Genomic DNA, 17,345 nt, shown 5'->3' on the forward strand with positions numbered 1-17,345 from the left:
AACAGGCTTACTATAAGTGAGTGGCCTTAGCAAGATACGGTAGCCTGAGCCACCCGCTGGGTTTAGCAGATTCCTCACCGGCTTGCTAGGCTGCTAGCAGCCACCACCAAAATATGGTGACGAGATTTATTTAGAGAAATAAAGGAAATAATATTTAATCCCGTTTTATTGCATTTGGCGATGCCGTACGAGGTCCTTCATCCTGACAAACAGTAAGGGTTTCCAGCCTAGGAGTGGATGACCACTACAGCATGTTGAGAATATTTTCCATCATATTGGAAATAAGTTGATATGAGAGTGTGATTTAAAGTTCAGGGAAACAGTCATAAAACTTTTTCTCAATTAGCTTTAAGGATTCAGAAAATGGCACTGCAGTACAGGAGACCACATTAAAATTGACTATAATATCGATATCTAGGAGTTGTAATTGTCAGACAGCTTACAGAATGATTAGAATTACAAATGTAGTGTTCTCACTTCCCTACATATTCGCTGAGAATGCATTTAAGGTAATATGACAGCTGGTACATACATGCGCCAGTGTTATTAACTATAGATCTCAGAGGAATGCCTTCCTTGTATACCTTTAAAAGCCCATGTAGTCATGGTGGCTTGTGTTCTAAGATCATTAATGACACTACATGGCAAGTCTGATGCGCTGAGAAAAGTGAACTTCCTCCTCTCGCGTAGGATTTACATCTATCTGCTTGTACGCAATGTGTTTCAAAAAGTTGAAAATTGTGTTATAATAGAAATCCGGGTTGCGCGCGCGCGCGCGCGCGCGCGCGCGCGCACACACACACACACACACACACACACACACACACACAGAGAGAGAGAGAGAGAGAGAGAGAGAGAGAGAGAGAGAGAGAGAGAGAGCTGCAACTCAGTGTGTCATTTTTATGGTAGGTAGCAATCTGTCTTTCTCATAATTGCCGAAAATCGTCTTGTAGGATCCATACATGACCACATAATAAAGATGTTGGGAAGAAAACTGATAAACCAGGCCAGAACTTTCAATGTAAGCCAGACTTTAGTTGCGGTATGCAATTTATTAAGATATTACCGGCCATCTCATCAGTCAGAGTTGGAAAATGCTAAGAGTATGTCCGTTTCACTGAGTAACAAAACTGTCTGAAAAACAAATAAAAAACAAATGATCATCAAAAGGTGTAATGGGTGCTACAAATATTGATACAACAGTACTACTTCAGTCTGATTGGAATCCAGGCAGCTCACAGCAACTGAAGCAAAGAAGGTTATGACAGTGTTATGAACAATTATCTCTGGGGTTATAGAAGATGTCTACTCAGAAAGTACAGAACATACAGAAAAATCCACTTGTCAGTGGATATGGCATTTCTCCAAGTTTTGGTTATTCATAATACTTGTCATGACGTGGTTGCAGAGCATATCATTATAGGCAGGCATATGATAACACAACATATTATGGAGTGATGCATGTGTTTTGTCTCCTTGAATTTGCTAAATATGAGTCACTTGTGACCGTTCAGTGATGGTCACATACCAGATATCAGGTAAAAGCTCAAACAGATAAAAAATCCAAGGGTGGTACAAAACATTTTTTGAGGCTGGCTGCTTGTGTGGTCTGAAGAAAATGGGCTGTCTGCTACTGTCGGCACAGAAGGCAGAGTAAGTCTGAGAATCATTCTCACGAGCCCAAAAAAGTGGACAATGTGTGCAAGCAGACAACTGCAGATCCTGAAGTCAACTGTCTGGCATTTTCCATGCAAATATCTGTGTGTAAAACTATACTGGCTGCAGTTGTTGAATGAACTGTGTACTGGGGACAGTGAACTTCCTTGTGACTTTTGCAGTGACTGTCAATTTCTACTGCAGGAAGACAGTTTTTCACAGAAGTTGGTTTTCATTGACACGGCCATATTTCAGATGTCTGAAGCGTCATAATGTATGTGTTTGGGGCACAGAGCACCCACCCAAGGTTGTGGTAATCATTTCTAATTCACCTAAAGTTGATGTCTTTTGTGCCACGTGGTTATGAAAAAATTGTAGACCATTTTTCTTTGTGGAGAAAATCAGGACTTGTATTGTGAACCGGGACTTGCTGAAGCAGTGTTGTATGCCGTAATTATAGCAAGACAGTAGAGACTTCAGTTTGCAACAAGACATGCCCCACCCCACTTTCCTTTGGACTTTGTACTTACCTTAATGCTGAACTGCCTCAGCATTGGATTGGACCTGTTTCAGGTCATTACTCTCATCTTCAGTAGCCCCCAGGATCACATCCCCCCAGGGGGCCCACAGTCCCTTTTGTGGGTATGTGTGTGGTGTGCACAGGGCCCCGAGCTATTGCAGTCTCCTTTCTTTCTCCATACTGCATTACCATCTCTGTTCCTCTTCTTCTTTGTCCTTGCTCCTTTCTCCCTGCTCCCTCCCTTCCCTCTTGGTGGACTTCTATCGAACTGGCTATCCTCCCGGCTTTGATTTTGGTATGTGCTATTTTTTAGTTTGCTGTTTCCATCTCCTTTTCGGTGTTTTTGGTCCCCTTGGGTTTGACCTCCATTTCCAACGTTTTCCGTTCAGTGTGAGCCATTTGGGGATGAACTCCCAACCTAGTTTCCATGGTGCAGGCTCCCCTCCTTTTTCCCCTTGCACCCTGGCCCCCTTCCTGCTAGGTCGCCAGCATGGTAGCCAGTCCGTGTGGTGGGGCTGTTAAGTATCCACTTGGCTGAGCCCCCTAATGACACAGGGATCACATTGCTTGTACCTGCCTGAGATGTTAACGCCTCATGTATGTCAAGGAGTCAGTGCTCATCACTTTGGGGCATCAGAACTCCCGGCAATGTTCGCCGTACCAGACGGCCCTTGCTGTGGCTGGGTGGTGCCCACGGGGCGAGCCCCTGGTCGAAGTGGGTAGTACTAGGTCAGACACCTTGCACATGAAGTGACAAAAGTGTCAACATCCTGGCCATTCTGTGGCCATCTGTAAGAGTAATAGAAGACATGACACTCCTTCTTTTGATCATTTGGCCTTCCCCTCCCTGGCCATCCCCTGGGAAGAGTGTCAAGCTCGTGACACTCCTTCTGATCATTTCGCCTTCCCCTCCCTGGCCACTCCCTGGGAAGAGGGTCAAGCTCACCGGTTTGGGGCGAAACCTTTCCCTCAGTACCTGGTTTGTACAAGGAAGGATGGTGAAAGTTTTGCCATGACCAAGCCTTTGTTTTTCGTGGAAACGATTGAAAATAAGTATGGCGAAGCGGAATCCTTGAGTAAAATGCAGTCTGGTTCTTTGCTCATAAAGACATCTTCTGCTGCCCAATCTGATGCCCTGCGGGGTTGTTACCATCTCGGTGACATCCCAGTTTCTGTTGCACCCCACCAATCTTCGAACTCGGTACAGGGCATCATTTTCCACCGGGATCTTCTACTCCAAACTGAGGAGGAGCTCCTTGCAAACCTCGAGCAGTGAGGAGTTCGGTTTGTCCACCGTGTACAATGAGGCCCTAAAAACAATCGCTCCGATACAGGTGCCTTTATCCTGGCCTTCGAGGGGATACCGTCCCAGAGGAGGTCAAGGTGATGGTGTATCGGTGTGATGTAAAACCATACATTCCACCACGGATGAGATGCTTTAAATGTGTACAGTTTGGACAAGTCTTCCCGCTGTACCCATGATCCCCTCTGCAGTGACTGTGGGCGCCCCTCCGTGAGGGGAGTTCCTCTGCTCCCCCGCCAGTTTGCGTAAATTGTAATGCGCAGCATCCTCCACACTCGCCAGCATGCCCGGTGTATGTGAAATGATGACAGATTCAGAAGTACAAGACCTTAGGTCGACTTAACTAGACTGAGGCTTGTTGAAAGTATGATGGCTCCATCCCGAGCCTACAGCTTCTACTTTTGCTTCAGTTACATCTATTCCCCCTCCTCTTCCTAGCCCCGCCTCCTTCGCCCCACACCTTCCCTCTCCCACTCCCCTTCCCTCTCCCCCTTCCCTCTCCCACCCCCCTTCCCTCTCCCACTCCCCTTCCCTCTCCCACTCCCCTTCCCTCTCCCACTCCCCTTCCCTCTCCCACTCCCCTTCCCTCTCCCACTCCCCTTCCTCCTCCCCATCAGTACCCATACCGCCCGCCCCCCCCTTCGGGTGCTGCTCCCCCTCCCCCCCCCCCACCAGAGAAGTGCTCCCCTTCTTCGGCAGCCGCCGGTGCTGGAGCTCCCTCCCAGGTCTCCTCTTCCCGGCACCTCCCTGAAAGGCGATCTGCATTGGCAGTGTGATCCATGGCCAGTGGGTGCCAAGATCGCCAGATGTAATTCCATGCCCAACCTTGCAGCAGTCTGCCCTTCTCTTTTTTCACAAGAGAAAAAGCAGAAACGCAAGAACAAGGGCAAGGCCCCTCCGTTACTCCCTGAGCTGCCATCTTCCCCTCCTCCAGCCACTGAACCAACAGAGTCTGACCACACCTATATGGACATTACCCCATCCTTATCTGTGATGGATGACAACTTGGCGGCGTGACTGGCTCTGGTCCGTTCGCTTCCCATTTGGCCTCCAGCTTGAGAATCCTCTAGTGGAATTGTAATGGATATTTGTGTCACCTCCCAGGGTTGCAGCCCTTTCTTTCCTCCTACTCTGCTGCTTGCATTGCTCTCCAGAAGACCCTTTTTGTCAATTCTCACTCACCCACCCTTCGTGGTTTCCACACTTTGTCGGAACCGAATTGACCCCTTGTGGGCTTCTGGTGGTGTTTGCACCTTGGTCTGCAAGGACATTGTTAGTAAATGGGTTCCCCTCCATACCACTCTGGAAGAAATTGCTGTCAGGGTCCATCTGGCCACTCCAATCACAATCTGTAACCTCTTCCTCCCACCTGACAGGCTGCCCACATCCCTTGCCCTAACCACCCTCCTTCAACAACTCCCTTTCCATTCTTGCTTTTAGGGGACTTTAATGCCCACAACTCTCTTTGGGGTAGTTACGCTACTGCCCTGGGCAGGACAGTTGAAGCTGTTCTGGCAGGGCTTGACCCCGTCTACTAAACACCGTGCTCCCACACTTTAGTCTGGCACACGGAACTTTCTCTGCAGTCCCGGCCTTCGTCCCTCCATTCAATGGGGTGTCCATGATGACTTACGTGACAGCGATCATTACCCAGTTGTTTTGACCTTCCTTCAGTGTATCTTGCTCTGTCACCCTCCCAGGTGGGCCTTCTCTAAAGCTGATTGGGATGCCTTCTCCTGTGCTACCATCCCCCCTGTACTACCACACAGCAGTATTGATGAGTCTACACACACTTTGACTGCTGCCATTCTTTCCGCAGCTGTTTCAGCCATCCCTTCTTCCTCGGGTTCCCCCCGTCAGAAGATGGTCCCTTGGTGGACTCCGGAAATTGCTGCAGTCATAAAAGACCACCGCCGTGCTCTTCAACACTTCAAGTGGCACCCTTCTACCACTCTCCTTCTGGTCTTTAAACGATTCTGCTCTTGGGCCTGTTACCTAATCAAATTTCAGAGACTCACAAGTCTGAGTGAAACTCATGCGAATTTTGGCCATCGTCCTCCCACCGGCGTTGCAGGAATTTCTGTGCGTGGTGTTGTCCTTACTCATCCGGACTTCGTCGCAGAGCATTTCGCTCAACACTTTTCCCAAGCCTCTGCATCGACTCAGTCTCTGCCCACGTTCCTCCTCCTGAAAGAGCACTCGGAATGACTGCCTTTGTCTTTCGTTTCTTGCTGCTTGAAGCCTTATAAAGCCCCATTTAGCGAGTGGGAATTTGCCAGTGCCCTCGACCTTTGTCGCAACATGGCTCCTGGACCAGATCGGATACATAACCAAATGCTCCAGCATTCATCGGTGGCTAGCCACCGTCGTATACTGACCCTTTTCAACCGTCTGTAGAGTGAGGGGGTATTTCCTACCCAGTGGCAGGAAAACATTGTTATTCCGGTGTTGAAGCCTGGGAAGCCACCTCTTCAGTTGGATGGCTACTGTCCAATTAGCTTTACCAACACCCTCTGCAAGGTTCTTGAACACCTGGTGAGACGGTGGCTGTTTGGGATCCTTGAATCCCGTGACCTTTTGTCATCGACTCAAGGTTGTTTTCGCTGTGGCCAGTCTATGGTGGATAACTTGGTCCACCTGGAGTCTGCTATGTGGTCGGCTTTTGCCCATCAGCAACACCTCATTGCAGTCTACTGTGACCTGCATAAAGCCTATGACACCACCTGGCGCCACCACATCCTGACCACCCTTCACTAATGGGGCCTTTGTGGCGCTCACCAGTTTTTATCTGTAACTTTCTTTCTTGTTGCTCTTTCCGTAACCCAGTTGGTTCCTCCTACAGCACTTCCCATCGCCAAGAAAATGGGGTTCCACAGGATTCCATGTTGAGTGTCCCTCTCTTTCTCATAGCCATTAATGGACTGGTGGCGGCTGCTGGGCTGACAGTGCCCCCCTCTTTTTGTGCTGACGATTTTTATATCTATGTTGCTTCCTCCGTCATGGGCACTGCAGAACGTCATTTACAGGGGGCAATCTACAGGGCGCAATTTTGGACTCTCTCCCACGGTTTTCAATTTTTGGTGGCCATGTCATGTGTCGTTCATTTCTGCTGTCGCCGTACATTCCATATCCATCTGGACCTGTTCCTCAATGGCTAATCCTTCGAGGTGGTGGACACCCATCGTTTCTTGGGTCTGGTATTCGATGCCCGGTTGACATGGCCCCCTCATCTTCACCAACTGAAGAGGACGTGCTGGTTACATCTCAATGTTTTTAGATGTCTGTGCAATACCACCTGGGGTGCATGCTGCTATATTCTACTGTGATTGTACAAAGCTCTGGTCCAGTCTCGTTTAGACTACAGGAGTCCTGTCTATGGTTCTGCATCACCTTCGACATTGCAGATACTAGACCCCATCCACCATAGTGGGGTATGACTTGCGACTGGTGCCTTCCAGACTAGCCCCGTGATTAGCCTTCTCGCAGTGGCGGGGATTCCACCGCTGCGAGTTTTGCGCCAACAACAGCTGATATCTTATGCGCTCCGCATTCGCTGCACCCACAGCTCTGTCTTAATCTCTCCATCAGTTAAAAGGATTCTGTCCCTCCAGCGGCCCTTCACCACCAATTCTACTGTCTTGTCAGTTCATTCCAACATTGAGAAGTGATTTATACTGTTGGCTCCATGGTTGCTGGTCACATTGATTATGCTTTCACCTATGTGAGACACGCGGAACTTCGTTCCTTGCCAGATGGCTTTAGTGTTTTTACTGCCGAATTGGTAGCCATTTTGCGCAAACTGGACCATGTCCACTTCTGCTCAGGACTGTCCTACACTATCTGCAGTGAATCCTTGAGCAGTTTGCAAGGTATCGGCCAGTGCTTCCCTTGCCACCCATTGGTCATGGCTATCCAGGACTCCCTTTCTCTCCTTGATCAACATGGATGCTCAGTGGTTTTCATTTGGACCCCAGGACATGTTGGGATCCCTGGCAAAGAACTTGCCGATAGACTGGCTAAATTGGCTACTAACAGGCCATCTTTTGCTATTGGCATTCCAGAAATAGACCTTCGCTCGGCTTTACATCATCAGGTTTTGGGACTTTGGAGTGCCGAATGGCACACTCTTTCTTCGCTGAACAAGCTCAGGGCGATAAAGGATTCTACAGCTGTGTGGCAGTCCTCCTTACGGGCTTCTTGTAAGGCCTCTGTCGTCCTTTGCCAGCTCTGCGTCAGCCATACTTGGCTGACTCACGGTTATCTCCTCCCTCGTGAGGACCCCCCTCTCTGTCGCTGGGTTTTTTATTGATTTACTAAGGGATGGACCTTCAACCTTATCAGTGGGTGGAGGGGATAGCAGGCCGTTTTGCTCCCCCCTTCACCCCGATTGGACTGGCTGTGGAATTGCTGCTGGGGAGCATGCAGGGATGAAGTGGAGAGAGGGTTGGGCAGCTAGGCGCAGTTGGGAGGTTGGACAGTGGGTGGACGAGGGGGGGATAGTGGAAAAGGGGAGAAGTAAAAAGGTTGGGTGCGTTGGTGGAATAGAGGGCTGTGTAGTGCTGGAATGATAATGGGGAAGGGGCTAGATGGGTGAGGATAATGACTAATAAAGGTTGAGGCCTAGAGAGTTATGGGAGTGTAGGATATATCATTGGGGGGGTTCCCACTTGCTCAGTTCAGTAAAGCTGGAGTTGGTAGGAAGGATACATATGGCACAGGCTGTGAAGCAGTCATTGAAATGAAAAACGTCATGTTGGGCAGCATGCTCACCAACAGGGTGGTTCATTTGTTTCTCGGCCACGGTTTGTAGGTGGTCATTCATGCGGACAGACAGCTTGTTGGTTGCATGCCCACATAGAATGCAGCACAAAGGTTGCAGCTTAGCTTGTAGATCACATGATTGGTTTCACAGGTATCCCTGCCTTTGATGGGATAGGTGATGTTTGTGAACAGCTGGAGTAGGTGGTGGTGGTAGGATGTATGGAACAAGTCTTGCATCTAGGTCTATTACAGGGATATAAACCATGAGGTAAAGCGTTGGGAGCAGGAGTTGTGTAGGTTCAGTGGATGGCAGAATACCACTATAGGAGAGGTGGGCAGGACATTTCTCGTTTCAGGGCACGACGAGAGGTAGTCATAATCCTGGCGGAGAATGTAATTCAGTTGCTCCAGTCTTGGGTGGGACTAAGTTATGAGGGAAATGCTCATCTGTGGCTGGGTGGTGAGACTTTGTGAGTAGTGGGTGATTGGAGAGACGAGGCATGGGAGATTTGTTCTTGTACGAGGTTGGGAAGATAATTGCGGTCTGTAAAGACCTCAGTGAGACCCTCGGTATATTTTGAGAGGGACCGCTCATCACTGCAGATGCGACAGCCACTCGTGGCTAGGCTGTACGGAAGAGACTTCTTGGTATGGAATGGGTGGCACTGTCGGAGTGGAGGTCTTGCTGGTGGTTAGTAGGCTTGATATGGACAGAGGTACTGATGTACCTGTCTTTAAGTGAAGAGGAAGATGGTTTGTTGGGTTGAGAAGGACCATTTGAAGCAAATGGGGGAGAAGTTGTTGAGGCTCTGGAGGAATGTGGATAGGGTGTCCTCACCCTTGATCCAGATCACAAAGATGTCATCAGTGAATTTGAACCAGGTGAGGAGTTTAGGATTCTGGGTTTTTAGGAAAAAATCCTCTAGATTGCTCATGAATAGGTTGGAACAGGATGGTGCCATGCAGATGCCCATAGACGTACCCTGGATTTGTTTGTAGGTAGTGCCTTGAAAGGAGAAGTAATTCTGGGTGAGGATGTAGTTGGTCATGGCGTCTATGGAGGAGGTTGTTGGTTTTGAATCCGTCAGGCATTGGGGAAAGGTAGTGTTCAATAGCGGTAAGGCCATGGGAATTAGGGATGTTAGTGTAAAGGGAGGTGGCATCAGTAGTGGTGAACAAGGCGCTGTGTCAGAAAGGAACAGGAACTGTAGAGAGTCGGTGGAGGAAATGGTTGGTATCTTTTATATAGGAGAGTAGGTTCTGCGTAATAGGATGAAGGTGTTGGTCTTCAAGAGCAGAGATTCTCTCAGTGGGGGCACAGTAAATGGCCACAATGGGGCATTCTGGGTAGTTAGGTTTATGAACTTGTGGAAGCATGTAGAAGGTAGGAGTGTGGGGGGTGGTAGGTGCGAAGGGAGAAGTGGACACTTGGGGGGAGGTTCAGGAATGGGCCTAAGGATTCGAGGAGAGACTAGAGATCCTGCTGGATTTCTGGAATAAGATCACTGTGGAAAGGTTTGTAGTAGGATGTGCCTGACAGCTGGCTGAGTCCTTGTGCCAGGTAATCCTTGTGGTTCAAAACAACAATGTTGAACACTTTGTCTGCAGGTAGGCTAATTATGTCAGGATCGGTCTGTAGGTGGTGGGCAGCAGTTCTTTCTGTGGGTGTAAGGTTAGTTTGCATGGTTGAGGGATTTGGGGAATGATGGTGAGGCCAGGTTTGAGGTTAAGAAATTCTGGAAAGTTAACGGGGTGATTTGGGGGCAGTGGGGGTGGATCATGGTTGGATGGAGAAGTGAACTGAGTCGGGCAGGATTCAACAGTGCTCTGTGGTTGAGTCTGATTGGTAGGGTTGGTGGTGAAAAGTTTTTCCATTGTAAGGACCAGGAGAAGGAGAGAAGGTCTTGACCAAGTCTAGCTTGATTCAATTTAGGAGTGGAGCAAAAGCTGAGTCCTCTGGAAAGAACTGATATTTCTGTAGGCTAAGGCTTGCAGAGGAAAGGTTAACGACTATTGGGAGTGTTTGGTAAATGGAGTAGGTCTACATTTACTACATTTAAACATTTTTTTCCAGTGTTTTTCTATTTGGCTGACTTTTCTTCAGATTATCCTTATGCAAATTGCTCAGGAAATACCTTTTAAAATTATTTTCTTTAAGAGAGCACAAAAAGTTGTAGATGATGACCTAGTTTTGTTTGTTTTGAGAAAATCTTACTGGTGATACTATACCTCAAAGTTGCCAAAAACTCAGACGCACTGTTGATGGGTGCATTATAAGGTCAAACAAATAACTCTGTCTCCAAGTATTAAACTGATAAAAGTAGAACTTTACAGTATTAATTGGGAATGTGCGCGAATGTTCTCACAACGTTTCATGAAAGTCTGTGATGGTCATGTGGCAACTTTTTCCGAAATTAGACCACTTGGCATGGAATGGTTCGTTCCTAAATGTCTAAATTCCTCAGATTATTTCCCCTGTTCTATTGTATAAAGGAATCCCTTCTTTCTTACGGAAGCTACTATTCGCTTGTGCATATAAGGTGGTTGCTGCCACTTACCTACTAGCCATTACTCTGTTGGTACATGATTGAAATTGTATTTTTGTGATAATTTTTCTTAGAGTTGCCTTAACACAGAAGCCGTTACGTTACTATCACTATGATCTTTCTTGCTCTGGAAAAGAATGTAATGGCAACTTCATTGTTAACTAAGTAATGCAATAGACCTATATGTGAAATTTTAATAACAATGTGCCCTTGAAATTTGGCCATTAAATGATATTTTCTAACAGTAATTTGAGAAATTGTAATGCAGAAAGAGATTCCATAATGTGAGAACTTTAGGAAGAACTGTTTGTTAACCATAGGCACTTGTGTGTAACTGTTTGCTTAATAGTGATTATGATCAGTTCTTTCCTTGGATTATCATTTGTTAGTGAGTATGTGACCTATAGTTAAATCCTTGTTTATACAGGGTGATTCATTTGGAGGGCGTTGCAGGGGTACAACCTACACACATACTGTTGTCAAATGGTGCAAGTTTTAGTACCAGCTGATTAACTACATCGAATGTGGTTTGTGCAGTGGTCCATACATCAAAGAGTGAATGATCTTGCCTTACACACACAGATTATTTACAAATCAGGTCTTTATATTTGATGGGTATTTTAACAGCATGAACATTCACATCAGGGACTATGAGAACTTTCAGGCAGTTGCTGTTAGATCATGCCAACAAAAGCTCTTCGTAAAAGTGTTAGTGGAAATTACGAATAATCATGTTCAGGGAACTGTAATGATGTGATGTAGCTTAACTGGAGCAGCTTATAGTTTCTGCAGACCATACTTCTGGAACTGCTGGATGATCTACTGCCTACTGTGCAAGGAGGCCTCTGGTTCCAGCATGATGGAGCCCCACCCTACTTAAGTGCAGATGTGCAAGCACAGCTAACTGTCAATTTTGGGGAATGTGGGTTAGGATTAAGAGGATGTGTTGCGTGGCCAGTGCTTTTACCTGACTTGTCCCCAAAGGAAGTAATGAAGGGGTGTCATGTTAAGAGTGTGATTTATGTTACTTCAGTTGCCACTAGAGCTAATCTGAGAGCCCGAATCACTGGTGCATCCCATCAAAATCATGACATGCTCTCCAGAGTTAGGTGGACATTAATATGAAGGTGCGCTGCATATATTGAGATGGAGGATGGGTTGTCACTCGTTCATATAAGTTACTACCGGAACGTGCCTAACAGTAATGAATGATAAGTTTTGCGCAATTGCAGTTATTCATTATTATAACTTTAAGGATGTGTTTTAGGCTGTGGTTTATTAATAAAAAATATTCTTTTTTGTAAGCTATCATTCCTCATAGTTTCAGCAAGGTCTTGAAACACCCTCTATAGAATTTAGTAATCTGTAAGCTTATTATTCTTACCTTCTTTTAGACAGATTTGTGAAGATGTTTTCTCTTTTCCTTTTCCAGAAGAGTCGTTTAAGGTACCAAGGAAGTTTGCTCTGAAGGGTTCAGACGGTAAAGTACGATGTTACCTTCCTTCATACAAGGTGGATGTGACTTGTGTGCAGTATGTGCCATGTATAACAAGCCTTCTTGTAGGATATAACTTTGGATGTTTTGAGATATGGGACTTGCGGGAGCAGAAAATTAGGTGAGATACTTCACTTTTCATATATGTGATGTTTTAAGAATACATTTGTTTTTCCTTGTTAATAAAAACTTATTCTCACAAAGTAGGTACACAAATTTAACAGTGCCTAGTTCTTGCATAATTTACAGTTTTTTTACATTTATTATGGAAATTTATAGGTATCAGCTTAATGATAAAATATTATGTCAAGAATATAAAATAATAGAAATGTCAAGAATATAAAAGAAACTTGCAAATAATCATGTCTACTTCTGTTATATAGAGTGCTTTGTTATTCCTATTGGTTACTTTACTTTTGATGTGTCAACTGATAGTTTTCAGAGTATTTTTAGAGATTTATTTCAAATAAATCAATAATTTCGCATAGGAAACACGTCACCTCTCAGTATTCAAAAAGTAAACATTTGTGGCAATAAAGCTCTCTGCAATTTAGTTAATGCTGTGCTTATTCATGAGTTCATTCTATAGTTTAAGTAATACTCAACTCTTCATTCACAACTAGTACAACTAATATCTACTAGTGGTTTTAGTAAGGCAGATGTTTCAGCTTATACATTCTTATACAATGTTTCATCATTTTGTAGCATTTAGTAATGTAAAAAGTAGTAATTAAATCATTCATACATCTTTTTCACACCACTCTAATCGTCTCCTCATGCTATATCAACATTTGTGACCAGGCTCAGTAACCACAGGCGCTCAAAATTATGTTGAGGGATGCTGTATTGGGTATGTAACTGGGACTGGAGAGGGGGTAGTTTTTTTGCTCTATACCAGACTTATCCAGTGTCGTGGTAAACTTTACGGCTGCTGCTGACTTGAAATACCTAATGTTTAGACATTTTCATAAAGGGTGCTACAGCTACATTTGTGCACTACTCACGACTATACAGTGTATAACATTAGGTATATGGTGTAACCTAATTGCTGTTCCATTTAGCAATTGTATGTGAGAAGAAAGATTGAGATGCCCCACAGTATAAGCTTTTTTTTTTTTATTTTTTTTATTTTTTTTTTTTAACGCAAGTTAGGTGATCAGATGATTTGGACACTTGACTTGCATGCAGGCAGAGTGGGGTGCATATTTAGATTTTCTGTGATTTTGCTAGGTGCTTAATTTCCCGTCTTTGTTCAATCCAACTTGTACTCAGTGTCTAACTTTTTTGATGGTACATTATACTGTATTCTTCCTTCCTTCCTTCCTTCCTGCCTTCTTAATGTTACTGTTGGGGTTGACATTAATTGTTGTGGCAATTTTTGTCTTTTGGAGACTCATTTGATATATATATGTGTGTATGTCTGTATATGTGTGGATGGATATGTGTGTGTGTGCGAGTGTATACCCGTCCTTTTTTCCCCGTAAGGTAAGTCTTTCCGCTCCCGGGACTGGAATGACTCCTTACCCTCTCCCTTAAAACCCACATCCTTTCGTCTTTCCCTCTCCTTCCCTCTTTCCTGATGAGGCAACAGTTTGTTGCGAAAGCTTGAATTTTGTGTGTATGTTTGTGTTCGTTTGTGTGTCTGTCGACCTGCCAGCACTTTCATTTGGTAAGTCACATCATCTTTGTTTTTAAGTATATATATATAAAAAGAAAGATGATGAGACTTACCAAACAAAAGCGCTGGCAGGTCGATAGACACACAAACAAACACAAACATACACACAAAAAATTCTATCTTTCGCAACCAATGGTTGCCTCGTCAGGAAAGAGGGAAGGAGAGGGAAAGACAAAAGGATTTGGGTTTTAAGGGAGAGGGTAAGGAGTCATTCCAATCCCGGGAGCGGAAAGACTTACCTTAGAAAAAAAAAAAATTATATATATATATATATATATATATATATATATATATATATATATATATATATATATATATATATATATAATAGAGGGAAACATTCCACGTGGGAAAAATATATTTAAAAAGAAAGATGATGAGACTTACCAAACAAAAGCGCTGGCAGGTCGATAGACACACAAACATACACACAAAAAATTCTATCTTTCGCAACCAATGGTTGCCTCGTCAGGAAAGAGGGAAGGAGAAGGAAAGACAAAAGGATATGGGTTTTAAGGGAGAGGGTAAGGAGTCATTCCAATCCCGGGAGCGGAAAGACTTACCTTAGGGGGAAAAAAGGACAGGTATACACTCGCGCGCACACACACATATCCATCCACACATGGTATGTGTGTATACCTGTCCTTTTTTCCCCCCTAAGGTAAGTCTTTCCGCTCCCGGGATTGGAATGACTCCTTACCCTCTCCCTTAAAACCCATATCCTTTTGTCTTTCCTTCTCCTTCCCTCTTTCCTGACGAGGCAACCATGGGTTGCGAAAGCTAGAATTTTGTGTGTATGTTTGTGTTTGTTTGTGTGTCTATCGACCTGCCAGCGCTTTTGTTTGGTAAGTTTCATCATCTTTCTTTTTAGATATATTTTTCCCACGTGGAATGTTTCCCTCTATTATATATATATATATATATATATATATATATATATATATATATGAGACTTACCAAACAAAAGCGCTGGCAGGTCGATAGACACACAAACAAACACAAACATGTTTTTAGGTATATATATACACACACACACACACACACACACACACACACACACACACAGAGTATTCATAGGACTATCAAATGGTAATTTATTCATTCCAGTGAAATTAAATTTTCTTAATAACTTGTATGATGCTTAGTACTTTCCTTGTAATATCTCGAACTAGTTTTTTGAGTGGTTTAGTTATGCTACAGCATGGTCTAAACAAACCCATGATGAATAGCACAATCTTCCTGCGAATCTTCTCTCTTCAGTTCAGCTTTGTGAAGATCTGAGGCTGACAAACAATACACATGAGGAGTTTGTAAGTGACTATGATGTAAGTGACTGTGTACTTTCATTATACTTTAGGATTCCTCTGACAAATCTGTCAGGCATTTTCTTTTCAATGACTAGTGTTGTTTCATAATTCTACCATTAATTTCTCACTGAGTGAGGTGGAGCGGTGCTTAGCGCACTGGATTTGCTGTTGGGAAGACGACGGATCAAACTTACATCTGGCCATCCTGATTCAGGTTTTCCATGATTTCCCTAAATCACTTCAGGCAGATACCGGGATGGTTTCTCTGAAAGGGCACGGCCAGTTTCCTTCCCCATCCATCCGTAATCCGAGCTTGCACTGCCTCTCTATTGACCTTGTTATCAATGGAACGTTAAACACTAATCTCCTCTCTTCCTCCTCCTTCTCGTCCTCCTCCTCCTCCTGCTATTAATTTCTCAGGACAAATACTTTCCATACTTGATGGTTTTGATTTGTTCATAAGATGTTTGGTCGCTAGAATTCATCACAATTTTCAAAAAAATGTGACAATATTATGAAAAGGATAGTTGCTACTCACCAGAAAGCGGTGACGCTGATTCACAGATAGGCACAACAAAAACCCTGTCAAAAAATGAGCTTTCTGCCAACAAGGCCCTCATCAAAAATACACACACACACACACACACACACACACACACACACACACACACACACGACCACAGCCTCTGGCAACTGAAGCCAAACTTGGCTTCAGATGCCAGAGACTGTGCTCATGCCCCTCTCTCTCTCTCTCTCTCTCTCTCTGTCTGTGTGTGTGTGTGTGTGTGTGTGTGTGTGTGTGTGTGAGAGAGAGAGAGAGAGAGAGAGAGAGAGAGTGTTTTTTGTCGAAAGCCTAGTTGACCGAAAGCTCATTTTGTGACATGCAACTCAGCATCTCCGCTACATGGTGAGTAGCAACTATCCATTCTATAATTTTGTTACAGTCCGTCCTGGATTCTCAATTGTTTAAAAAAAGTATAATATCTTTGTGCACATATTTCTTACTTATGACCAAACTGTTATCCTTGTAATACTAAGCCCTGTTTCTTTAAGGCATGCAGGTGAATCACCGTTAATTTTTCTCCAGTATTTTAGTCACAAACCTGCAGCCCTAGCCAAGGTGAATTGGTGATACACACCTTAACAGTATCTGGGCAAAAGAATTACTGATGACTTGGACTCTTTTCCAAACACTGATTGAATATCAAATTTACTGAGAAATTGCCAGGAATTAGAGTGTAGTTGGTAACTTGTTATTGTGGTGTTCAGAGCCGTTGTGCATTTTATAACAAGTACAATTTTACATCAATAGTGTTTTGTTCATTCCTAAATAAATAAAAGTATTAACCTTATTTCACTTCATGTTCTCAGTAAGTATTTTTATGCCTTAGGTATGTGAGTCCAGTGATGGAGCAGACAATTCCAGTAGCTCACATCGCATTCCAGGAGCCATCGGATGATCCACGCAACTTCTGCTATGTGTGGACTGTGCACAGTCCCAGTGGTGAGATAAGTGATAACAGTAGTGACTCTTGCCACCCAGTAGCATTCATGTATGCTCTTTGCTACCAGTGGAAAGAATGGATTGATGGCTGTGGATATATCTATGAGGTTTGTTGCTTTTTTTTTTAAATTCTATGATAAATAGGTTAGTTAGATCAATTTCTTCGAAAGCTTGAAATGGAAAATTGCAGTTTTGTATAGGCAGCATTCCTATGTCCCTCTTCAGTCCTTTTATCTCTTCCCCTGCGCACTTCATATAGTTTCTTTACGGAATTTTCATTCAGATAATGAGGAACTCTTGCCTCCATTCATCAACTATTGGTTTTCATTGTGGAAGTGTTGCGTACCATATTTTTTTCTTTTAATGTACATATTTTACACTGTATCTTCTCCTCTGTGCTTAAACTTGAATTGCAAAAGATACAGAACTTCCTGGAGAAGGCTGAAAGAAATATTGCACAATTCTATATTGGTTATTTTTTGATGAAATTAAAAGCATTTCAATATTTATGTAACTCCTTGGTTGGGATACACTACAAGTAGGCATTGTGTATCATGTGAACAGCATGATGAGAA

General features: G+C 44.1%; 1 protein-coding gene across 1 annotated transcript in view; it reads left to right on the forward strand.

Moving 5' to 3' along the window:
* LOC126176842 (protein ELYS) overlaps window positions 1-17,345 on the forward strand; it is a 320,594-nt gene that overhangs the window by 18,209 nt on the left and 285,040 nt on the right. Inside the window, exons 5-6 of the mRNA XM_049924028.1 lie at window positions 12,219-12,402; window positions 16,658-16,877. Of these exons, the coding sequence (XP_049779985.1) occupies window positions 12,219-12,402; window positions 16,658-16,877 (404 nt within the window). The remainder of the gene's footprint in view (window positions 1-12,218; window positions 12,403-16,657; window positions 16,878-17,345) is intronic.

This window comes from Schistocerca cancellata, chromosome 3, assembly GCF_023864275.1.
Source record: "Schistocerca cancellata isolate TAMUIC-IGC-003103 chromosome 3, iqSchCanc2.1, whole genome shotgun sequence".
Lineage (NCBI taxonomy): Eukaryota > Metazoa > Arthropoda > Insecta > Orthoptera > Acrididae > Schistocerca > Schistocerca cancellata.